Source organism: Aptenodytes forsteri, unplaced genomic scaffold (genome assembly GCF_000699145.1).
Source record: "Aptenodytes forsteri isolate BGI_AS27 unplaced genomic scaffold, ASM69914v1 Scaffold96, whole genome shotgun sequence".
NCBI classification, from domain to species: domain Eukaryota; kingdom Metazoa; phylum Chordata; class Aves; order Sphenisciformes; family Spheniscidae; genus Aptenodytes; species Aptenodytes forsteri.
In genome coordinates, this window is record NW_008795029.1 from 7,816,703 (window position 1) to 7,841,657 (window position 24,955).

The 24,955-nt window shown below is 44.6% G+C and overlaps 1 protein-coding gene and 1 long non-coding RNA gene across 2 annotated transcripts in view; both read left to right on the top strand.

Moving 5' to 3' along the window:
* The first annotated feature begins 182 nt into the window (after positions 1-182).
* LOC109279377 lies at positions 183-5,320 on the top strand. Its single transcript, XR_002086139.1, has 2 exons — positions 183-598; positions 4,560-5,320. It is a non-coding gene; the product is annotated as an uncharacterized LOC109279377 (long non-coding RNA).
* Positions 5,321-16,548: 11,228 nt separating this feature from the next.
* The window catches only part of TBC1D8 (TBC1 domain family member 8), a 60,058-nt gene continuing 51,651 nt past the window's right edge, over positions 16,549-24,955 (top strand). The window contains exon 1 of the mRNA XM_009276171.1: positions 16,549-16,732. Coding sequence (XP_009274446.1) covers positions 16,549-16,732 — 184 coding nt within the window. The remainder of the gene's footprint in view (positions 16,733-24,955) is intronic.

Here is a 24,955-nt window from a genome sequence, read left to right on the forward strand (position 1 = left end):
GCCGGTCCTCGTCCCCGAGGGTGACGGAAAAGAGGCGAGGCGCCGAGGCTGCGCTTCAGTCGGCAGCCGGGGCAGCCTCGCCCGGCCTCCGGTGACGGAAGGGAAGGGTGGCGTCCGCCTCCTCCCGCCGCCCACCTCTGCCCGGCCTAAAGGGCGTCCCGGCGGGCAGCGTTCACCCCTTTCTGCCGTGATCCCGTTCCGCTGAGAACTCTCCGCTCTGCCGACGGGGTTCTCGGCGGAGCTGGAGGACGGCGAGCTGCGGCAGCGCCTGGCTGGGAGTCGGGGACGGAAGGACGTCCCTGCTGGGTGCGATGGTCGGTGCCAGCAGCTTACCTTGCGGCAGTGCCTCTCGAGGGACGGCAACTCGCTGCCGCATCGGGCCTAGCCTGGAGAAGCGCTGAGGGCATGGCCTGGAGGAAGAGCTTCCTGTGACACGTGCTGAGGGAAGAAGGGCTTGGAAGGTCCCGAGACTTTCCTGACGCTGCTGCTGCTGATTGTTCTAGTATCAGTACTCCTCGCGAGCCGCCCAGCCCGGAAGACCTTGGCTTTCTGGTTAGCCATGCTGGTGTAAGAGATGGGATTCAGTTTCTAAAATAACGTAAGTTGAGAGCTAGTGTTCTGAATACAGACCAAGCAACAGATGTGTTCTTTAATGCACATTATTGATGGGAAAGAAACCGAGATCTGAGAGGTGGAAAGGCTTCACGTACATATACAGGAGCTAAAAAATGATGGCTTTGGGAGAAAAACAGGGTCTGCAGCCATGTGAGGTGTGATCTGAAAGCCTTGTTGATAGAGCAGCTCCTCACCAGCTGACTAGATCACGGTGAGAGGTCTGCTCGCAAGATAGGCAGCTAGAATGGTAAAGCAGATGGAAGAGGATGCCAGTGAGCTTCCTGCCGTGGCCAGCGGGTTCCAGGAAACAAAGGAGTCCTTGGAAGTTTGGGCCATTTTAGAATGTACTAACAACTGGAGCAAGGACTTCAACTGTAAGATTTAGGAGGAAGATGAAAGGATTGCAAATTGCTGAGGAAGTAATCTGCGTAGGTGTGCGGTAGGGCTAGCTGGAGAACTTGGGAAAGCATGGACGTGAACAAGAGCTGTCCACCCTTACTTGTGATGCACAGAGAGAAGAAGTTGAATATCTTCAGTCAAATAATGTGAAAGTTCGGTAGTTTGGAGGGGACGACTCTGTGGGAGAAGAAGGTTCCTCACAACTCTCATGGATTTCTGTATAAATAGTTAGAAAGATGAACTTTGTCAGCTGACTTCAACGCTCAGACTATGAGAAGACATTTCAGTTTACGGAGGAGCTGAGGATATACAGAACAGGCCAACTTTGTCTTCCCCTCTGTCTTGCTGACCTGTAGAGAAATTGTAGTTCTCTGCTCCTGTCAGAGAAAGAGGTTTGGTTCCGTGGGGCTGAAGAACCGTTGCAATAGGTTGGGAAGGTGAAACCATGTCAGTGGTCTGCAGAGGGGAAAAGGCCCAAGTGGCTGTTTCTGGGTCTCTTTCAAACCTGCCAGAGGGACTAGGAGATACGGTTCGATACAAGGGTGTAAAAGACTTGGGAGAGTGATAGCTTACTGAGGTGAAACGAAGTTCTCCTGATAGGAGTGACTGGTCTAAAGGAAAGAAACTCGCGTGAGTAGCCGTGGCTATAAACGTCCATAACTGTACGCAAAAACACAGGGTGATACCCATCTAGCTCAGCGTCTTGTCCGTGACTGCTAGAGAAGCGTCTAGTGTACACTTGGCTTCTGGCCACCTGCCGTTTAGGTACTTCCTGAGTCGAAGGTTGAACGCTCATTGTTGTGATTCCCAGCCCCGGTGAAATTTTCTTCCTTGAGCTCGACGTAAGAGCTCTATGAACCCATTTATATTTTTGGCGTGCAATGAGTTCTGCAGTTTAAGAACCGTGCTGTGCAAACCGGTACTTCCTTCTCCACTCTGTTCATTGCTCATCATTCTGTGCTTCTCTTTTCATGTCTTACCTCGGTTGTTCCTCTCTAAGGTCATGTCCCCTTCTGTGGCATCCTCGTTCCGCCACCCTTGTTGCCCTTCTCTTTCTTTTCTACTTCTGCTGCATCCTTTTTGAGAAGGAGGGACCAAACTTGCATCCCGTGTTCAAGCTGTGAGCGTCCCATAGATTTATACACCTTTATGGTATGAATCCTGTTTATTTCTCTTTTCCTTTTTCATGTTGTTTGCTCTTTTGAGCCGTGAACCTGATGCCGTGAAAGAACTGTCCTCCATGACTTCCTCAGCAGGAATAGTTAGGTAGCACCTACCACTACAAAAGGGAAGGATTCCTTCCCTTTCCACCCCACCCTCACTGCAGTATTTTACTTCGCGTTTATCAAATATTTGCTTTCGCTGCCATTTAATTCACTCATTTAATACTATGAAAATCTCCTGCAGCACCTTCCTGCCAATTTCTGTTTTTACAGTCCTGAATGATTTTTTTCTCACCGGGAAACTTAGCATGTACCCAGGAAGACTGCATCATCCGTCCCCTTACACACACACAGGGGGGTTGCTCCTCCGTCTCGCCTTTCTGCACACAAGTTCTGGTCATTGCTGTAGTTTCATGCAATTTTCTCAGTACAGAAATTGGACTTGGTGGTTTATACGTTGTTGGATTACCTCCACGGCCTTTTTAAAGATTGGTATCAGACTTGCCATCCTTATTTCTTTGATGCTGAGACCACTTTGATGAGCAGGTTGCACATCGCAGTTCATAGTTTAGCGTCTTCATCCTTCAGCTGATAAAAATCTCTTGGGTGAATCCCATCTGATCCTGATGATGAACAGTGACTCATTTTGTGCATTTCATTTCACATCTCTTACACTTCGCTGTGAGACAGTTCTCTTCACTTGTACCCCATCAGTAAAGGTTCTTGTCTGGGAACGTCTCCAAGATCCCATGCAGAGATGCAAAGAATTAATTTAGCTTTTCTCCTATAGCCTCCTTCCTCGAGGCTTTTGTATGTTGCGCTCATCTGTTGACTTCAGGCTGACCAGCAGATTTTCTGTTTCTGGTGTGCTGGCAAAAGCTGTATTTGTTCTTTTTTGGGATGAAGTTTATGGTTAGAAATGATCACGCCTAAACTTGTGCCTTAAATTGAGGGATGGTTTGCTGGGTGCTAATCCACAGTCAAATAGACCTGTGGTGCTTCTGTCCAGGTGGTCTTTTTTGTACAGCCTGCCCCTAATAACAAACTCTGCTGAAGACAGCAGAGGAAAAAGAAGAAACGTGGTTAGAAAGAGAAAGCTGCCTCTTCTTTTCCTATAAATTTCAGAAATGTAAGCCACTCTTGGATAATGTACTTACTGGAATAATGGATGTAGAATTGCAGAAATGGACTTCAGAGCACTAAAAAGTTTCCCCAATGACTGAGATGGCAAAAAGAATCGTGTGACTCATGTGGCTAATGCAGCCCTCTGAAATTATTCTATCCAAATTAAAAGGTTTCTGGTCAGAGCAGGAAAGCTAACAGTTTAGAAGATGGAGTGCTTTTATAGGAAGTGGGATGGGCACAAGCATCAGTTGACAAAGGAGATTCTGAAGTCACGATGATTTTAAAACAGCTTGTCATTTCAGGGTAGCAAAAAACTTAATCTAAGAAAAAGATGGGGCTAAATTACTCCTGGGGCAGGAAGTGTAGTAAATGTGCTGCAAAAGAGGGTTTCTGTAACTGCACAGGGTGCATGGGAGCACAGGGGGCATGGGAGCGCGTTGGATGTTCTTGGGTATCTTTTGTGGGCATGGGAGCGCGTTGGATGTTCTTGGGCTCAAAACATGTGTAATGGAGAAGCGAGAGTATGTGATACTAGTGCAGACTCAAATACATGAGTTCTCAGGCAGGTTTGATTTCTGAAATGGATCACATTACACTCGAGGAGGAAGGTTGGGGCCCCAGCTACCTCCGTGTGTCTGGGGGTTCGGATTCTGCAGGAGGTACATCACTGCAGCACAGTCTCGCGGTGTAAAGGGAAGGGTTCAGTTTTCTGCCTTTGCAGAACAGCTCCTCTGGGACCAGGCTGAGCATATTCCATTTCTTTTAGATGCCTTATAGAATAGCTATTAAATGGTCAATAAAAGCATAACATATACCCGTCATTCTTTATGTTTGGGTTTGAGTAAGAACCTCAGTAAAAATCATGCTTTGAGTTCCTAAAGAGGGATAAAGGGATTTGGGCTATACTTAAATTACTCGCTCTCAGTCTCCTTGTCTAAATCTGTCCTGTTGGCTCATAAATGCTAATGCAGATGCACGGATTCCAAACTAAAAGTGACACAGACAATCTTGCTTGGCAGGTAACCCTCTGCAAATACAAATAAACCGTTAGTAATGATTTGACTGTTAGTATGCAATTGTTTTAGTATTTAAGTGAACACCAGCCTTTGATAAATTGTAGTTGTTACTGGAAAATTCAGTTTGATTTGATTTGATTTCCTGAGCTAAGGGAAAGGCCGTGTAATTTAACTGTAGCAGTTGTTTTTCCTCCTTTCCTTATTAAAATTGATTATGTTATTGTTTGCTATTGTATTTTAGATGACAGCCAAGGAACACGAACTGCATTGTGGGCACTAGGAAAAAACGTACTAATGAAAGAGCAAGAGAAAAAGACAGCATTTGGGAGGAGAAAGAAAAAGTGGCAAAGAAGATGTATTAAATTGACTTGCTCTGCCACAAATATTTGAGTTGCTTCTAGCAAAGAGGCTGAATACTTAGGAAACAGCTCCCACCGGCATATCTTTAATCCCACATTTCATTTGGGAAGGACACGGTGGGAAGGAATTAAATCACACCTTAAAGTCAAAGGGGAAATTAAAGCACTTCCAGATTGTTCTGTTTATTCTCATGAGACTTTTCTCTTGTACACAAATTTCTTCCCATAGTAATTTAAGTGACCCATCCCATCTACAGAGTATTTTAAATAGCAACATATCAGGAAGAGGAAGGAGTAGGTGCATTTTGTATGCATCTCTTCCTGTGTGTCTTTCTAGTGACCATTGCATGTTTTTCTTCCTAGTTCATCTCTTCAATTCAAAACACAAGATGGGACCACCAATGCAGAAACAGATTTTGTTATTCCTGGAGTAATCAACAATATTGGCACGCTAACAATGCTTAAAAGCCTTCCTGAGTGACTGTGTGAGAACGCATCTTCGCTTGTTAGTCAGACCTCAAAGATGCCAAGGGATTCTTGGATACAGCTTGAAGCGCACTTAGGAAACACCAAAAATATCATAGCATGAATGGCTTCATAAGTGCTCAATACTGGGTGGCTTAGAAATAAACCTGTTTGTTGCTGAGTTCTTTAACTACTGCGAATTTTAGTGATACCTCTGCATTTTAAGCCAGTTTTCAAATGGCGGATGCTCACACATGTAAATTAATGTTGGTCCACTCACTTGGTTTCTCGAGTGTTAGACACTTCCAGAAGAGATGGCGCTTTGGCCCCAATTAAAATCAACGGTAAAACTCCAGCGGGGTCGTATTGGCATGTAAAAGCAGCATACAGTATGGCTATTTGCATATATATCTTTACGTAGACCCTTCTTCTGACTAGGAAACCCTTCCCTGATAACTCAGAAATATTTTTTCCTCAAAAAAATGATTTGAAGCAAAACGATATTTTCATTTGTCCTTTTTTCTTACTGTTTAATCAGACAGGGATTTTTTAAAAATCCATCTGTAATTCTAAAATAGCTGAGCACGTGTTTTGTGTGAAAACATTCAGTATATGCATTGCTCGGGAACTCTTCACTGTGAACTTCAATTTGAGCACTCAGCATTTATAATTTGAGCTATGCAATTGCACATCTGACTCAAATGGCACTATTTCCGTTCCCTGGCTCGATGACTTGATTTATGCTTTATGTTTCTGTTTTCATCCAAAATCAATTTCAGTTGAATCTTTACCTATGCAGATAAAATTGCAGGAGGAAGGACTTTATGCTTAAGCTACAAATTTGAAACCCACCTTCTGAAAGAGTATTCAATAATTCAGAGCTGATTAGAGAGCTCTAGTCCAGGAAATGGGAGATTCAGGTTCTCCTTCTTCCTCTGCCCGTAGAGTTTTAAACTCCAGCCCAGGCTATGCCTATTAGGAGCAGAGGGAGTGTTCATCTCCTCTGGCTGAAATGACTTTGCTTTGTTTACAGGGATTAAAGATTCACTGCAAGAGAAAGGGAGCAAAAGCGGGGTCTGATGGTTTTAGTGAGAGTGTGCTCGGTGAGATGCGGGATGGTGGTCTGTGTTCTAGTCCTGCTCCAGGAACGAGGCAAGCATGCGCTCAGTGACAGTCGGGTATAAAAGCATAAAAATGCGTGTGTGTAGGGAGACTGGAAATCTGTTGTCCCTCTTGCCTATTTAAACTCCCAGCCATTGGGAGAGTCGCTTCTTCCCATTCTTTCCCTTTATAAAGTAAATTTCAGAAATTTAGTAAGGAAGCTCTCTTTCTCTCATATGTATGTAATTGTGTATGTATGTACTTAATCATGTATAAACATACACACACGTGTAAATATTAAACCAAAAGTTTCTCATTAGAAATCTATTTCAGATAGGGAAGAAGTAGGTTAGAGTATCTGATGATGTGACACTTTTCTACATGACATTTGACCAGAAAGATGCTTCGAAAAGCTAATTTTTAAACGTGCTTTTAGGACCTGGTACAATCCTTGTGTGCAAGAAGGCAAAACGTCAGTAGTATTTTTAGGGGCGTTACTGAGCATTGTGGTATAGTGATATATATAGACCAGGCAAAGAGAGAACCTCAAACTGCAGAGACCCATTTATGAAAGTATCTTTTAAAAAATTTGACGATTTTGTTTTCCTCCAGCAGTGGTGCAGCTCCACTGATTTGTATCCTCAGAGTTCTGCGTCATTCCTTTTCTCATGTTCCCATATGTTTCAAACACCCCGTGAGCTCTTTGCTTTCCAACTGCCTACAATGTTTCTCTTGTGCCTGACTCTTTATTGCCTTCTAGGTGTGCTGCACATCCTCAAAGTGTCTTGTTATTCATCCCGTCTCCTGTTTTATGCTGAAAGCTTTTAAATACATTTTAATGATGCATAACAGCAATATAATGAGCCTAATAGCATGCTATTGATTCTCATTTGAAACACTGACATTTGAACATTTCAATAGCCTTTTAATAGTGTGTATATTTAATGTGATTCAAAGACAAGGCAAATGCAACACGGTATCTGTCTACTAAAAAACCTCCACAATTGCTATCTACTGAATGTTTCCCCACCTCGCCTGCAATCTGTTTGTTGCAATCATCAGCCGCATTAGAAGTGCATAATTTTCAGTGTCTTAAAACAAGCAAGCCATAATCCTTGGTACAAGGAAATAAAAGGGAAAACCACAAAATCGCTGTATCCAGACACAGCTTTGCTTATCTGCTCTGGTCACGATGAAGATACTAATGATCCAGATCTACTCGGTGCTGGCAGAGAATGGAACGTGTTCGCTCCATAGCGAAGTAAACTGCCCAAGGATGCCCTGTAGATAGGAGATAGCCGAGTTATGGGACACCCTAACTCAGGCTAAGTGGGTGGACTGAGAAACACAAAAATGAAACCAGCAAACATACACATCAACATAAAGTAACAGTTCCCTTTTGATGAATAACTCAGTAGTTGCATCCTATGGAGAGAACTGTTTTCGGGAGAGGTTTCTGAGAAGTCAACGAGCAAGATGTGAAGCAGCCATACAGTGCCCTGACTAGCCCGCGTGTGGGGCTACTTGGACATAAAAATAACAAACAGCAGCGTTGCCAGGCTGCACCAGCCATATATTTTCCTTGTGTTATAAGTAAAGACCTTCTTTTTCCAGTGGTGTAACATGTTTTTTCAGGGAGTGTTTATAACAAATGAACACAAGTCAAGTTTACATCAAGTATTAACCTTACCCTGCTGGCTTTTCACAGCATCACTCATATTCTTTACACATCAGTTATCTGTACGGCAACATAAATGTGCATGACACTATCAAGATATTAGGAAATACAGTTTCTGCCCTATGGGTTGATTGAACATAAGGTAATACAGAGAGAGAGAAAAGCAAAGCACCAGGGAAACAAGGAAGACTTACGCTTTTGTAAGGTCTTCAGTTCGCTTGCTTTCCCAGTGTGCAGCTGTTGGTTTGTAACCACATCAACCAAGAGGATCATCTGACAAGTCATGACTCAGGCTTTACTGCAGTTGAGTATAATTAGGCAGGGTTTTTGCTTTTGAACTTAAAAAAAAAATCAGCTGCTTTGACTACCGTTTTGTTCATCTTTTTTTCCAATCTCTGTGCTTTGCTTTCAAGATCATGAGAATATTTCTGAGAATATGTAAGTGATTTTGAAGTCTAAGATGCTTTTTGAATTAGTAGTAGTTCCCAGTGTGCAAGTTAGGCTAAAATTAAGACACACGATTCTCAGAGGTTACCTAAGAAATTCAAAACTATTTAACAAATAAGGTACCTAAGACAGGCATAGGCACATGTTTTGTGATTAAAATGTAAGTTCTATTTCTTTCCATACCAGAGACACTGACTTCTAACCAGTGACAGAGATGATCAAGAAGACCATCTTCATTTGGTTGACAAATTTGGAAATGGGAAAAACAGTCTTACCTTGAATAGATGGTGGTAGTAATGAGTAACTCTGCTGAAAGCAGTAGAGTGGAGCATGGGTTTTAAACCAGTCCGAGAAGAAATCTCGGATGCATATAATTGTAGACAGAAGAAATGGCTGTTATTGTATTTAAGATAGGACACATGAGCAGTCTCCTGGAAGTACCTAATTCTCTTGGCTGGCCGCGGAGGGATTGTAGAATGATCAGCTCAGATGTCTCATTTTTGACCTCTAAGTTAGGACAGATCGATCCCATCCCTGAATTCATGCTGAATCTCCTGGGGAAGCGAGATCAAGTCTGAAGCCGAGTTGAGGCTAAGTCCTGGTGAGAGCCCCAGTTATACCGGCAGGCAAGATATGTGTTCCTTTTCTTATCTTCCAACAGTGTACTGCATCCCTTTTTCCCTCCCTAAACCTCAGGGGAGGTTTAGATTGGATGTAAGGAAAAATTTCTTTACTGAAAGAGTGGTGAAACATTGGAACAGGCTGCCCAGGGAAGTGGTTGAGTCCCCATCCCTGGAGGTATTTAAAAGACGAGTAGATGAGGCACTTAGGGACATGGTTTAGTGGGCATGGTGGTGTTGGGTTGACGGTTGGACTCGATGATCTTAGAGGTCTTTTCCAACCTCAATGATTTCTATGATTCATGATTCTATGATTCCCAGACTGTGCTGGTCTTCCATATTTTAAACTTAAATTCTTCAGGACAAGGACTGCCTCTAGTGACATGTTTACATAGTCCTCAGTACAGTGATTGCTGGGACTGCAAAGTATCCCTGTAATGGAAATTCTAGCATGTCTCAGGAAGAAGGGGCTTCCCTGCATAAGCCATAGAAGCAAAAACTAAAAGGTGGTGCAAAAGCGAAGGAGATGGACGATACAACCGCTTCTGTTCTGCCAACAGGAAGGGAAGTCCCCCTCGACTCCTGCTGTATGAACCTTTCTCCTGTTAAGTGTGACTATAAAAGCCCAAGTCCACAATGCTGCCAGTTCAATGAAACCGAAAGGTAGTAAATGCAAATCTTGTAAACAAAAAACATTTTATATACAGCGTGCATAAAAAGAACTTGCTGCCACAGACTGTCGCCGAGGCCAAGGTTGTAAGGAGGCATACAACATTGTCAAAGATAACAAAAATATCTAGTATAAGTGCTTCTTCAGCTTACATAATCTATAAATGATGGATGAGACCTTTTGGGGGAGTATTTCCTCTGAAGTAGCTAGTCTTGGTCACCGTCAGACAGGAATCTCGAGACCATAAATCCAATCAAATATAGCAATTTCCGTGTTGCTCATTTGTACCTGTGAGAGTCTGCTGACTTCGAAGTGCATGAAGGATTTGGTCTAAAGCACATCATCCATCATCGGTGCGGAAGTGCATTCATGCTGTGGTGGTGTGAAAAATTGCCCAACGGGCAGTTGGTTTGCAGACCAACAATGTATACACATGTATACACATGGGTAACGTGGCGTTGGTGTACAAGCCCCTGCATTCGTTGCTGTGCTGTCGTATGTCTAAAAGGATCCCAGGTTTTGAAATTCACGTACCTCCTACTCTTCCTTTTAATTCTCTGCTCAAAATCTAGTGCAAACTTCCTCTCTCATCCTGACTATTTATAAGTATACATAGAAACAAATGTTTTGTAAAGATGTGAGAGACATTCTGCTTTATTCCCAGGGGCAAATAAAGCCTTTTATTTTTAGCTCAGTTTCCTAAGGAAATGAGACTGATGCAATCACATTGTCTATTTGTCTGTCTATCAAATCAGCCTCCTTCCCCCTTTCCCTCCCCCCATCAACTTCTGACCATTAATCTTTCCAGCCAGATCTGACAGAGAGGCAAAATTCTTTCAAAAGTGTTGAATGCACAGAAGTTTTATGAAAATCAGTGGCTGGGCCAGAGGAGAGACCTCACCAGTTCCCTCACTGGAGAAGTAAGTACTGGTTGAATTCAGCGGGTAGGCAGCGACACGCTGGCAAGTCACCTTACGCGTGGCTTTAACACTGCCATGATGCATGTTGTCTCCCGAAGGTGGAAGAACAGGAAGGACTGGGGTGGCAGTTCAGAGGTACTTCTGGAGGGGGGCTCTCCTGGGTACTTGGCAGTATTTCAGGCGTGGGGGGAGAGAGGTGGCACAGGGGAAGGGAAAGAGTGGGGTTGTTGGGACATGTGGGAGGCAGGGGTCAGAGCACGCTTGGGGTTTTTCTTTATATCCCAAAGTGACTGAATTTTAAGGTCACGTTCTGGGGAGCTTCTCAGTGATGGCTCAAGGAATAGGGTGGAAAAGAAATGCAAAGCCAGTGCTAGAGAAGTGGTCATCACTCTCTTTGCCATTACCTGACAGCTTTCCCGGGTAATTCCTGTCATGGAGAATAATTATGCACTGGAGAAATGGGGACAGGTTCACATCTAACCAGTCATTTGATAAGCCCTCTGCCGGTGCATGTGCTGCCTCAAATGGAGAGTGCAGATTTGCCCACATATTAAGTTGTGGGCAGTCTCTTGAGTTTTTCCAGTGTCGCTGTTGGGAGACTTTTACCTACTGAACGTACCAAATATATTCAGACCAAGGCAGAAGCCCAGCCTGTCGCCTGGCTGCCTGACCACCTGCCTGTTCCACTGTAAGGGAGGGTCCTCAGCAGCATGTGTGTTTCTGTGTTGGAGGGAAGTGTGTAGCATAATTATTTATTTATTCTACCTGTGTTCGCAGTGATGTCTGGAAAATAGTCCAGATGTCTGGAAAACAGTCTTAAGATAAAGCTATTATTATAAGCCTAGTGAACTTGAGTCCATATCTCCACTGTGACATATATATTCTCTTATATTTCAGCATCACAGCGTTGTCCACAGTGACCTGTATTTTAAGTCTCAGTGGGAATGGAAGTGCGTAAACACCTTGGAGATACGTAGCATGATGCCACATTATGGGAGAAGGGCACACAGGTAAAAGGAAAAGCAGATTAGGTTTTCAGACAGCTTCTCCAACTTAGTCTGACATCGGCTAATGCCTTCCTAACATCCTTATTGTGATGTTTGAGAATTTTTTGTAATGGAGAAATTGGGAAGATCATTTAAGAGCCTCAGCTTTCTTTAGTTCTTCCCGATTCACTAATGTGCTGGTCAGCAGATAATGTTTAAACATCTTTTTAGCAAAGAGATAAGGTCTCTTGTCACAGCTCTGGGAAGCAGCTACTTCTGTTAGGGAATTCCAACAAGCCAGTACCCTAAGAATATATTTAAACCAGTATTGGTGACATGCCTTTTCTTCAGTTGCCCTACCCTTCCTCATTAAACCTGCACTACTTGTTTCCCAAATTCTTTCATGCCTAAATCTGAAGTATCTGAGTGTCTGGAAACTACCGTCTTGCAGGGGATTCGGAACAGGCTAACGGGTGGAGATAAGATAAAAGATACCAAAAAAGCAGTGACCCTGTTGTGATGAACAATGTAAATAACAAAATTCTCCCCCTGCCCTTAACAAAAAAAGAAGCTTTCTTAGTAGAGGGAGCAGAATACATTTTTCTTCTTAGATAAAATGACAGGGCAGGAATCTGTTGGGGGTGGGAATAAAGGTTCCCCTTCTCCTGCGAGTGCCTAGTGATCTTGGACACAGATCCAAATTATTTTGAATGTGGTTAGCCTTGGAGTGCATGGGAAAGGAAGAAGAGTCAAGAAGTACCTACAGCATGAAACTCTTCCTCTCACATACACAAATTGTGATGCACACAAGTGCACAAGCATGCCACTTGCAGTACAGAGAGATGAGACCCTGTGGCATTGCTGATTTCGCTTGCTGTCCCTGCCTATCACAGAAGACCGGCGTCCTTAACTGACACCCTCACAGAAGCTGTGAAGGTGCAGAGTGCTGTGTTAACACAAATGGCACAGAGAACACCGGCATCCAAACAAGTTTGAAGGCTGAGCCATTTTGCCTTCAGCAACTGAAACCATTCTGCAAGTATTTAATATATAATTAAACCTTCTTTTCCCATCAAAGATCTGACCTCAGCATATAACTTTGCATGCCAGGACAGAATATGGTGAGGTGGGTCAAATAATGTAGTAATGGGCAGAAACATTCTATTGGTAAGTATATTATTGGAAATAAACTTCCTCCAAAGGGGAAACCCTAGCTTTCCTCGGGATCCTTGTTTCATGCACTATGCATCCCGTGCTTGTGTCCATAAATGTTTCCCTGTGATCAGCCACCATCTGCAGATCTATGTCCCTGACTGCCAATCATTCCTGCGTTTCTTGCAGAGATCACACCAAGGACACACGCATGCAGTCAGTGTAGTTGGAAAAGTGCACTCTCCCTCAGCCAGCTACTATTTCATGTGTATTAGCCACCGGAGCCTGTGGTTTGGCATCAGCAACCACAGCACAAACATCTTACTATCACAGCATTAGAAGTTGTCTTCCGAAAATGGTTACCTAAGCCTGGCACAGCCATCTCCCGGTTAGTAGTGGTGACCCATTCGTGCGCTGGCCCCCCTCCCTGGTTTATTATAGCACCTATGGGTCAGAGCAAGCTCTTCACAGGGCTTTCCCTACGCAGTAACTCTGTAGCTGCTGCTCATCACCCCTACTCTAGATCTTGATGCAATTTCACAACCCTGTGGCACCAGAGACCTCAGCTGGCAAGGGCTGAGGCAAACAACAGCTGTCTCCCTCCTGCTACGTCAGTAGCACCATTTCTTTGCCAGGAACTATAACTGTCAAGTAAGGGTTAAAAAAAACACTGCTGAAATGCCCTTCATGGCCAGAGCCTTCTGTGTGCATCCTTCTGAAATAACATCACAGTCCAAAACAGGAACAGCTCATTCACTGGTGCAGGATCCATGCCTGGGCAGCAGCTGGAGAGGACGCAAGGGAGAAAATGCTGCATCAGAAGTATTTTATTTTTGGTAGTTTAATAATGGACTAGGAACGTCTGTGACCAGCGGTTGAGGAAAGACAAACACGTCTTTCCGCAGCACGCGGTGAAATAGTTCCTTAGGTAGTTCATACCGATGATGCTTTGAAGTCCTAGCCACCCTCCCAAAACTCCTCGCGTGGACTTGCATATAGAACTGTGAATCAAATGTGTGCTTTCGGGCAAGTTTGGTTTGTCTGGGTATCCACACCCACATATGTAAGCCAGGGTAAATCCTACAGTGAGAAGCAGGCAGAGGTCTAACTTGCCAGAGCTGCGAATGTGTGGCAGAACTGAAAGCGTCAGGTCCTCCGAGTCCTAGGGCTGCTTCTCAGCCAAAAAAGGGCAAAGCGCTAACACGACTAGCTTAATTTCGGTTCCCCTGTTAGTTCACTGCTTTCTCCATGTAGGTATACAAAGTGCCTGTACGGATGTACACGTTCCTGTATTTTTGCGGATATGTTCTTTGTCTTTAGAAGATGGCATGCCCCAGCAAGCTCCTCGGTTTACAACATCCTTCCTCTGGCCAGAAGGAGTTACTGCAGCTTGCACAGGCCATGCCAGGGCAGAGTAAACTTTATTTCACATTGGCACAAGGTAGTTGGGCTGAGAGCTGCTACAGGATAGCTTGATAGCATGAAAATGCTTCTGAAAATGCTTTTTGGTTAAGGTCCTGAGTCTTGTTCCTGGAGAACATAAGCACTTCTCAGACAAGCCACTGTGTCCTTCAGAAGACTTAATCTGTACCATGAATGGATCAACTCACATACAACCACCACTGTGAGTACAACCTTGTAAAAAGCAGCAGAGAAATGTCAATACTATACTTAGATAAATGGTTTCAACAGGAAAAAGTGAGTTTGCTCAGTGAGGTTTATTTACGATCTGAGCATTCAGAGCATTTCAAACGTCTACTTGATCAACAAAGGAAGAAATCAACTCTGTATTTACACAATCTTGTACCAACCTCCCCGTTCCCAGTAACTCTTAAACCTGTGGCTAATTTCAACCGAAGGAGAGAGGGGGGCAGAGGCCTGGAAGAGATGGAGCTTTACAAGCTCCGTCAGCGTGAAGCTTCGCGGAGAAGGGCTCTGCTGTGGAGTCTGCCCTCATTTTTGCTCTTCCTCATTTTTGCTCTTCGGTCTCTCAAGTCTAACCAATTTTCATGTTTCACTTCTTGGCCACTCTGCAGATGTGTCGGACCAGCCGGCCTCAGCACGGAGGCCTTGGGAGGGAGTCCAGGACCACGCTGGAAGGAGGGGAGACAGGAGGCATTGAGGGAAGGGGGGATTGAAGATGTAAAGGCAACATGGGGATCTGGGGAGGGGGGTACAGGGAGACTGTTACAGTGAGGGAAGACAGAGGGGGGAGCGGAGGCTGTTACAGGTTTTGCTGCTTCTGCTGCCCGCAAAATCCTCTTCTTTGACATGTGAAAGAAATGTGAAGGTGCAAGACAATGGGAATTAATAAATAATCAGTAATACTCAGTGCTTTTCAGTTCCAAATGTTTTATAAACACTAATGAACCTTCATGAGCTGTTGGAGAGGTATTTAAGCTGTATTCCATTTTCATAGATAAGAAGATGAAAGCTCTGGCTTAAGTCCAAAGTTTTCAAAAGCAGAAACTACTTTTAAGAGCTGCCCTTGACGCTCAGCACCAGAACTCCAAAGGGATTGATTTCACAGTTGCCATCATTGTCAACTACACTTTTTTGTCAACTATACAATTACTTCTGCAAAGCTAGGTCCAAACCTGCACACTCAAAAGCAGCAACAGCTTCTGAAAATTCAGGCTGTGCTGGCTTGTTGGGTTTTCCCAAAGTGTCTAAGGAGAGGCTCTTTCGTGAGAGAAATAGATACGTAAAAACATTTTGATTTGTCCCTATTGCACCATGACAAGAGTGGAAACAAAGATTTTGCAGGCTTAAGACACTTAGAGAAAGGGCAAAGAAAAACAAAGATTACAAGAAAAGACTTCCAAGTAAACCCATTCATCTGTGCAAATGGGAAGGGAAGCAGAGCATGTTTTCAAATCTTTCTACATCTCCCATAAAAACTAGGCAGATGGTTTGGGTGCATTTCTGTAAGTGTGTGATGAATATTTTATTCCTGAAAGGAACAGAAAACATGGACGCGTATGCAGTCACCAGCTTCGCTGAAGTGAGGGAGAAACAACGCAGGACTTCATTAGAAACCATGTGAATTGGTAGTCCAGAGAAAAAAAAATATATTTTGTTTATAGCAGTATAATAAAAAAAGGAAGAGAGAGATATAGTTATTTTCTTTGGAATGATGCATTCCCAATTTTAATTGTGCTGTGGCCATGTTTGTTTCAAAGACTAATGTCTTGTTTGCCTAACTGCAAAAACATGGGTGGCGAAAAAGCCTCCAAATTCTGTAGAAACGGAGGGTGTCACATTTAAATTAGCTAGCAGCCGAAACAGGAGGAAATCACAGAGCTTTCACACAGAATATAGCAGTCAGGTAGAAGCAGAAATGCAGTACTGATCAAAGAGAGCAGGTTCAAACCCAGTCCTAGGCATGTGCAGCACGGTTCCTACCCGGCAATATCAGCACTGTGCCAAATACAGTCTCAGCATAACCCTGAGTGTCATAGCAGATCAGTGGGAAGATGTAAGAATCACAACAGAAATGCTTCTTTGGGAATCCCCAGTGCACAAAAATGGATAAAAAATTGCCAGAAAAAATTACCTTAAAGGGTACCTCAAAGGCACTCACATACGCATTTTAAAACTTGTCTCAAAGCGCTAACACTTCTGTGACAATCAGGTTTGTGCTGTGACACAGTTTTGCCAGTCTTGCAGCTGCAGCTCCCCATGGGTGGTTTCAAATCCTCAGGATGTGAGCAGAAACGGTGGTTCCTCCTTACGCCTTCTGCCACACCGCTGTGCCCAGCCCCTGCAGCCCCGGCGGCAGTGGCAGCACCAGCAGCCCCGGCACGCTCACCCCGATGCTGCTCGGGTGGTAATGCGGCGTCGAGCTCTACGGTGGGAGATGCTGACTCCTCCACAGCTGCCAAACAGGCAGGCAGGATTTGCAAAAATGGAAAGCAGTAGAGTTTTATGCGGCTTCAAGCTGGTTGTAGGGTCCCTGTGTGTGCAGGGTTATGAGAAATCCCATGAAACAGGAGTACGGCATCAGACCCTGCTGCGTATAGGCAGGATGGAGACCGTAATAACTTTAATGAGACAATATACTTTCATGTCTTTCTGTTCTGCAAGACTTGTGTGCCTTGAGTCATCTCTGACTGAGAAAAAGGCATGGTTATTTCACGATTTCAAAAAGGTTTTACTGTCTACACGCACGATATTCCGGGGGATGGATGTTCAAAGGAAAAACAGGGTAAGCACCTAAAGGAAATCTTTAAAACAACAAGAACCTCTGGCTCCAAGCGCAGGAGAGCGACGTGGAAATTCTGCCAGTTTTCTAGGCCATACTTTTAGCGAAGGCAGGTTGTACCCTGATCCAGCAAAAGACAGCTATGATAGAAATACCACTGCCCATCTTCATACGGAAACAAGATGGGGCACTATAAACAATGCTGGCATACTTTTGGAGGTGCTTTGGGGTTTGCTTTTTTCCCCAAAATCACCTAACTATTGCTGAACTCCCGAAGACTTTTTGATCTTGGAAGATGAATTAGAATGGGGATTTTGGATCAGGAAGCAGCCCTGGAGGAAGTTGCTGCTAACACTGGCGGCTCCACTTCAGGCTTCCTTTGAGACTGCCTAGCACGAGTGAATGCCAGCAGCTACGCTTTCAGTAGTGTCTTAGTGCAGCAATACCTTTTTCCTATCAAGGTCATTTGCTTTTGCTGCTGAAACACCACTGCTCTACAGAAAATGGCAATTAGAAAATGCGCAGGTCAAAACCTCCGTTTAGGAAGTTTTGTCCTCTCTGCTCTGGGCTTTTCACCTTGTCACTATGTCACGTCCTACCTCCGAGAAGGGGAGAGTGACTAAGATTTGCAAATCCCCTCAGTGTGGATTAAGGTGAGATAACACTCAAGGTCTGTACATAAACATCAACTTTAATGGAGCAAACATTCGGTAAACGTTGACCATCTCACAATTATATCCACCTAAGCTATGCGGCTTTATGGGAAGTCGAGGTAGGCCTTGTGTTACTTAACAACTTTAAGAGAAAGGAAAGAGAGAGAAAAAGAGAGAGAGAGAGAACTAGGCCGGGGGGGGAGATAGGGAGATCGCCAGTGCTGGATCCAGCATCGGACCTGCCGACGGGGGTGTCGGTGTAGAGAGCACCCCAGGAGGTTCTTGTGCACCCCCATTTATTTGCCCCAGTCCAAGACTTCTGGAACCTTCTCTCGCCCCAGTTCCAGGAGTGGCTGAGACACCAGTCAGTCAAGGGAACTGACAGTAGGCCCCTCCACGTGGCTGACTTCTGGAGCCTTCTCTCGGGGCATTGTCCGGGCTCACAGCACAGTCACTTGGGCCTCGTCCCTTACACACAGGTTGCGGAGCCTTTGCACCTTTACCTCTGATTCTGCCACCTTTGTTCTTAGCACTGCTAATTTGTATGGTTGTTCAAGATCCCGTATCACTGAGTTTAATTCACTACATTCCAAAAGGTATCAAATCCCTTGGCTGCTTCCTTCATTCTCCTTAAAGAGTGCCAATGCATTTTAGGAGGCCAGCTCTTCCATTCCCACTACACTATAGTGACTCTGCCATGCCAAAAATAAATGGTATTCTTGGAATGCATTTTCTTATATAGGGCTGGGCGTACCTTTTGTACCAGTATAATTTTAGTGTCTCATTTCAGTGTCAAACTGGGTGATATATAAAAGTCCTGAGTGAATGGCGTCTATCCATCGCTGTGTCTTTGAGAATGAAAATGCCTGTGAGATGAGGGGTCAGGCCCCTGGAGGATGGACGGGGAGGGTAATAGGAGAAGTACCTTCTTCTTTCCATGATACCAGAAGTCATCAACAGCATCTCCTCTCAGCTTCCCAGCGTCATTACCAATGGTGTTGGACAGGCTGTGATGAAGAGAGGTCTTCTGCACCTACTGAAGGTGGAGAGGAAAGCAGGCGTGACTCAACTCTGGTGGAGTGCAGAAGCATTATTAAGCATTGGAGGGGGGTGTCAAGTGATTGGCAGGACAAGTCATGGTCACAGTCCTCCGCTGTCCTTTGCAGAAAGAGTGGCCATAAAGCCCTTGCCTGGGTTTCCCCTCTATCACCTGTGTGCTCTGCAGGGATTTGCTGTATGTGAGTATAGGGCTAAAGGGACTGCTTTTTCCTCCAGTGTTTTGGAGAACTGGAAGTTGAGGGAGACAAGAAAAAAGTTGGAGAATTACTGCCTTAAACCACGTGCATGTATTATTTTAATCATGTGTCCTGAGAGGGGCTGTCTTCTTAGGAAATGTTTGTCAAACACCTTGAAATGTGATAGCCCTTCCAGTGTCACAGTAACTGTGTGGTTTCCAGAAGAGGTTTGGCAGTCCTAAATTGTAGAAGTGGGTTTTGCAACTGGAAGCCAGGGAGCGATGCTGGAAGTAAAACAAGAAGTGGAATCAGCAGCACAAACATTTTGGACATTGCTGTCCTAAATAGTTCATCAAAAGACCTAGTACTTGAATGAGTTTGGCCAGCTGAAATATAAAAATGCACATTATAATGTTGTTGACAGGGAAAAAGCCATGAAATATTATTGCATAAAACTGTGAGTCAAGACCTCTAATCTGTTTTTACAGTGTTGCCTGTAGCTTAATTGCACTTGTTCCTGAGAGTGTATTAGATCTTCTATCTTCGTTATTACACAGGCATTAATTTAATCAGAGATAATAAATGAAACCTCTGGAATTAATTACAGGTCGTAACAGTTTTGTTACTTTACTAGAGCAGGCGGGAAGATAAAAACATGGACCCATAAACATTAACTGGCTTTTGCAATCCAGTCATTACAGGACGAAGATGATGAAGATGAAACTACTTGGAAGTGTAGCTGAGAATGCATCTTGTGTCTGAATCTATTTAAAAGATCTAAACTTAGAATTGCTTTTGCAGATTCCTGGGATCTGATATGTCTGGCAGGAGGGGTCTTTGCAGCGTGGTTTCAATGGAGGCGTGCTGCCAGGAGTTGAGAGCTGTGTGTGGATCACCGTGACTTCCCTTTGGGCCCTCTCGTTTCTGCCAAATTTGAAGTGGACTTTTTGCAAGTGAGAAGCAAACGTGGCCCCTTTCCAACAGGACAATGTCTGGGAGGCTGTCTGACCTGAAAAACCTTGCAGAGGAGCCTTTCAAAGCATCTTAAACAATCCCCTCTTGTAGGGGATTTCCTGTAGTGAAGAAAGTCATTAGCTGGGCACAGGAGGCAGAGGGCACCTTACTTGGTTGCCTAATCTTTCTGATCCCAGAGTTACAGTAGAAAGTAACTCCATCTTACATAGAATGATCCACTATTTCTAAAATGCCTCTAGTCCCTTGGTACACTATTCAGCACAGTAAAAAACTTCATGGTCAGCAGGATTTGTTTAGTATTTAATCTAACCTCTCCTTTTTGAAAAAAAATCTCTCTTACTGCTTTTAGTGAATTGCTTTTTAAACGCAATAAATAAAATCATAGAATCATAGAATAGTTTGGGTTGGAAGGGACCTCTACAGATCACCTAGTCCAACCCCCCTGCCGTGAGCAGGGACATCATCTTCTTTGTGTTTAACACACCGATACTTGTAGGCAGATATTTTGTGCGCCACTTCAGTTGTCACTTTCAGCCGAGGTACACATATATCAGACCCATCCAATCTGAGCTCACAAGTCAGCTTTAAACCCTTAATCATTTCTGTTGTTCTTAAACTGTCTCCACTAGATCTACATTGTTCAAGCACCAAAGTACTCTGAAATTAATATGATATATCAAGAATGGTCCCTTTCGACTTTTGTAGAGGAGTACTGTTATCTACCTGGTCTGTGATGTGGATTTGTCTCCACAATGCAAGAAATGTAATCCTATGGAAATCCCATGGAAAGCCTGGCAATCTTAGCAGTGGGGGATTTTGGATTTTGAGGGTGTTTCAAGGGTGACTCTGTGCCTGGAGCAGTGTGCTGAGGGCTTAAGGCTGCTGTGGGTGCTGACCAAGTGTGTCACCACATCTGCTCTTTAGTTCGGTGTAGGTGGGAAATAAGGTCTTTTCAAAATCCAGCCACATATCAATATGGAGAATCTGAAGACTTGTGGCTTCAGTTCTTCAGAAAAATCCCTTCCCTGCTGTCAGAGTTCTCCATGGTTTTCAGCCAGAGGGCTGCAGACCTCCACATTGGTGGGTGGCTTCAAGGGGACATGCCACTAAGAAAAGCAAATGTGTTGATGCCTGCTGACAACTGGTCTACAGGAGGCTGAAGCCGTAGTGGAAAACTTTGGGGGCTGCAGAAAATAAAGGGTTGAAAACAGCAGCTGTTGATTAATCTCTGTGAGGCTTTTTTTTTGTCCCTTGGAATAAGTATATTTTAATTATTTTTCCCTAGATGTATTAGCCAGCAGTTTGAATTTCCAATGTTATATTCGCTAATGTGTATTATTTCCCTAGCACCCTACACATTATTTCTCTGCACTCACTTCTGCCTCTAGTATGTCCAAACTCGGGATCATCTGGGAATTTCATCAACTGTGTCTTGGATTAGCTCACTGATTAGGGCTTTTTCAGACACTAATAAAGACACAAGATAAAGACTGAAACCTGGAAACAGGGAGATGATTGGACTGTGCACCTGCAGAATGCTAGCCAAATTCTGTCTAATTTGTTGGTCTAAGTATAAATAAATTAAGCTCCGTCTTTAGGCTCTCATTTCATGATAAATGCAAATGAATCTCCCTACGGTCTCCTGTCTGAAAGATCAGCCTGTTTTTTTCCCCCAGCCCAGGACGTGCATTTTCACCCTAGTTTTCCTACAGTCACAACATGACTAAAGAACTGACCTATCCAAAACACTTTTAAATAAATAAAAGTTAGTTTCCAACTAGTTCAGTTAACGCAATTCTCTACAGGAGGTCTGGCTGGGAGGGAAGCATGGACAACCTGTTCTGGTGGCAGCCCATACGTGCATCAGCTTCAACTATGCAACCGCAAGCCTCGGAGCCTATCCTAGAGCATTGCACACTCTCCTAAGTATGTTCGAGCATTGCCAGGCCCCCCCGATGCAGGCTCAGAGGGTTCGGTACCCTCCGCAGAGGGCCAGGCAGGCAGGAGGCCCGGACCACCGCGGCTGCCTGTTTCATGCCCATGGAAGCATCGTTCTTTTTATGCCCGTGAGGAATCCGCCTTCTCCCAGCATCTCGGTGACATCCAGAATAAAAATGATATATATGTGCTCGATGGATGAAAAAGATGAAGCTGTGGGAAGTTAAAGGGCGTGCCTAGGGCTGGGAAGGCAGTCACTGACAAAGGCAAGAAGGGAAGGCGAACTTTTCCCTGTGACTGTCCCCTGCGCCCTGTGCAGTCTGTACTCTGTCTCACGGACGCTCAGGTTCTCTGCAGTTTATTCCAGGTACGACGGATGCTGTGCTCTAACGTAGTCTGAATGGCAGACTCCCTGCCTTGTGCCATTTGGTACCGAAATCTAGGAAAGATACATAGCATCATAAATAACCCAAACACAGTCATTTCAGAGTGCCTGTTAAGGGTGGCATAAGGCCAGAAACCTCATTTTCTTTCAGTTCTTTCCTTTCAAATGCATCTTCATTTTTTTAAAGCTATTTTTCTCCTGCCTAATAACCTTAAGTACCTTCAGGCAACTGAGTAAGATAGTCCTATCTTTTCTAGACTATATCAGAGAACATATAAAAAGGTGTATAACTTCTCACAGCATCCTGTTTTTTGCCTAATAATGTACTAGATTCCTGGCCTCCCTGGTTTTATTTACCTCTCTAGACACTAGCATTATAAAACTATTGCCTCACAGGAGATTTCAGAAGATCCTTAGATCATCCAAATCCTGTTCACACACTGGCTGTGGAAATAGCCAGTACATCGCTGCAGGACTTTCTCCATGAACATAAACCTTTTGTTAGCTGTTGCCAAAGACTATATAATTAGCAGGTAAAGGCTGCGCCATTTGGTGATGAGGCATATACGCGTGGGGTCTTTTTTCCTTGCTGGTTTTTGGTTAAATAATATAATAAGCATGTTCAACTTCTTTCTGCAAGCCTTTTTGACCTCGAGGTTATCGGCGCCTGTTTTGGTGCCGAAGTGGCTCTGTTACCGCTTCCTCACGCCTGTGGCCGCCCGTCTGTCTGAGGTTAGGAGCGGCGCAGAAGAGCCAGAGGAAGGGGGTGTGTGAACGGTCCTCAGCCGTGCCGCAGCCAAGGCCAGGCACCATTCGAAATACCTGGCCGGGTGGCGTACTGGACGTGGTGCACACCAAATGCTTCACGCTGAAGTGGCTCCGGTGGGTTCGCGTGTCCTGCCGACTTCCGCTGGGAAGGAGATGCCCGGGGGGGCAGGAATGAGGGTGGTGGTATTCTAAAACTCACAGGCTTTTTGGCAGCGAGTGCTTCTCTGCAGCCTCCTCGGGATGTCAGGGAATGCTGCGCGCAACACCACATTGAGAAAGAAGTGCGCTCCTACTTTCAGTAGATGTGAAGTATTTATTACAATATATATTACACAGTGCTTTGTTTTACTCTGTCGTCCTGGATCAGTTTTCCCTCTTCTCATCCATTCCCCTTTTCCCCCTCTGAAGCCATTTCTCAGAGGCTCTTTGCTGATTATCTTCCACCGGTTCCATGTGTTGGAAAAGCTGCTTGTTTAGAAAGCATGAATGATACCATTTCCATCGAATGATTGTCGGGCCAACTTGGATGTGGTCACAAAGCCCGTGACTTTGAAGGAGTACTGGTGGTGGGGTTCAACCAGAAGTGTGTCTCAAGATGTAATTAACAGAAAACCAACCGCTTTACTCTTTCGCTAACTCTCAAGTTCAAAAGCACCTCAAAGGTCAGCAATCTGCTTGGTCCTCTTCTCAATTATGTCTCAAATCAGCGTGTCCAAAAACCAAGGTTGAATGTAAAAAACCCTCCAAAAGCAGTAACAGAAATTAATATTCAAATATCTGAAAAGGGAAGAAACATTCACCATCTCACTTCACCAAGCATTTAAACTTTCAAGACTTACATGCCTTCAGGCTTGTTTTGGGGGCAGGGGAAACCTCTGAGCTATTCTTACCCTGAAAGAGCATTTTAAATAACTCCTTCTTACACTCTTATTAATTTTTAAATACATTGTTATGTGGTTGTCCATCATCTCCTCCTTTTAACAGCTTTTATTTTTGTGTCAGACAAGTAGTATGCTTCCATTCTATGTATGGAAATGAAATTGCTTTACACTGAAGTTGTAAAGAACATGGCTCACACAGTGTTGACTAGATTGCAGCTGAGTACAGAAATTTGCCGGCTAAATGTGCCCACTGGCAGCTGGAAACCAGTCCACATGGTCACCTTCCAAATCCCAGTTAATAATTACCGCTGGCTGCGCTCAGTAGCGCGCTGCAGCATCAGTCCCTTTCAAAGAGTTGGGAAGTTCACAACTCACGTAACAATAGCTTCAGCTTGGTAAAGTGAAGCTCAGGTCCATTTCCGTAATCAAAATGCTCTGCTAAGAGGGATCTTTGCCCAAATTATGAGGATGTGATTTAACCCGCAGTGGCTGGGGACTTTAATCCAAATGAAGAGTGTGTGAGGTTTAGCTGCCTGCTACTGCAGTGGTTATAAAGAAATTATTTAATATTTGCCGTTAATCGGAAGCGGAACGTGACTGAGAGAAAGTACACTGGTCATGTTTTAATGGCAATCTGAGTTACTGAAAACGTAAAATACAGTGTCAGAGGATTACCAGCATAAGGTGCTGCGGCAGTAACCATTTGTGCAGGTTCAAAACCCATCCTACCGACAGCTCAACCTCAGTGCCTGCTTATTTCTTGAATGAAAAAAAAACAACCCTGTAAAATTAAGATTCTGTCTTTTCGGTTGAGATATGAAGTTTCAAGCACTGGCATTCAAACATCTAAGTAAGTAGCTGCGGGCTCACGCTTTAAGCTGTGATCTAGAAGAAAACAGGAAAGCAGAGCTCCCCCCGCCGAAGCCAAGGCACCCTTTCCTTCCCGCCATCCCTGACGGCTCTCCGCGGCGGGGGCGGCGAGACGCAGGCCCACGGATGGGGGGGGTGCACCTATGGGGCACATGCCGAGTGTGCCTGCACAGGCTGGGGAGACCTGGGGGCCTGATCCAGGCGCTGTAAAGGCGAAAGGCGGGTGCCTTCCCCGCGCACAGCGGGTGCCCCCCGGCACCAGGCTGCCGTACGCCGGGGCTGCGGTGCCGGTGGCAGGGGAGACGCCAGGACCCCGGGGTGCCGTGGGAA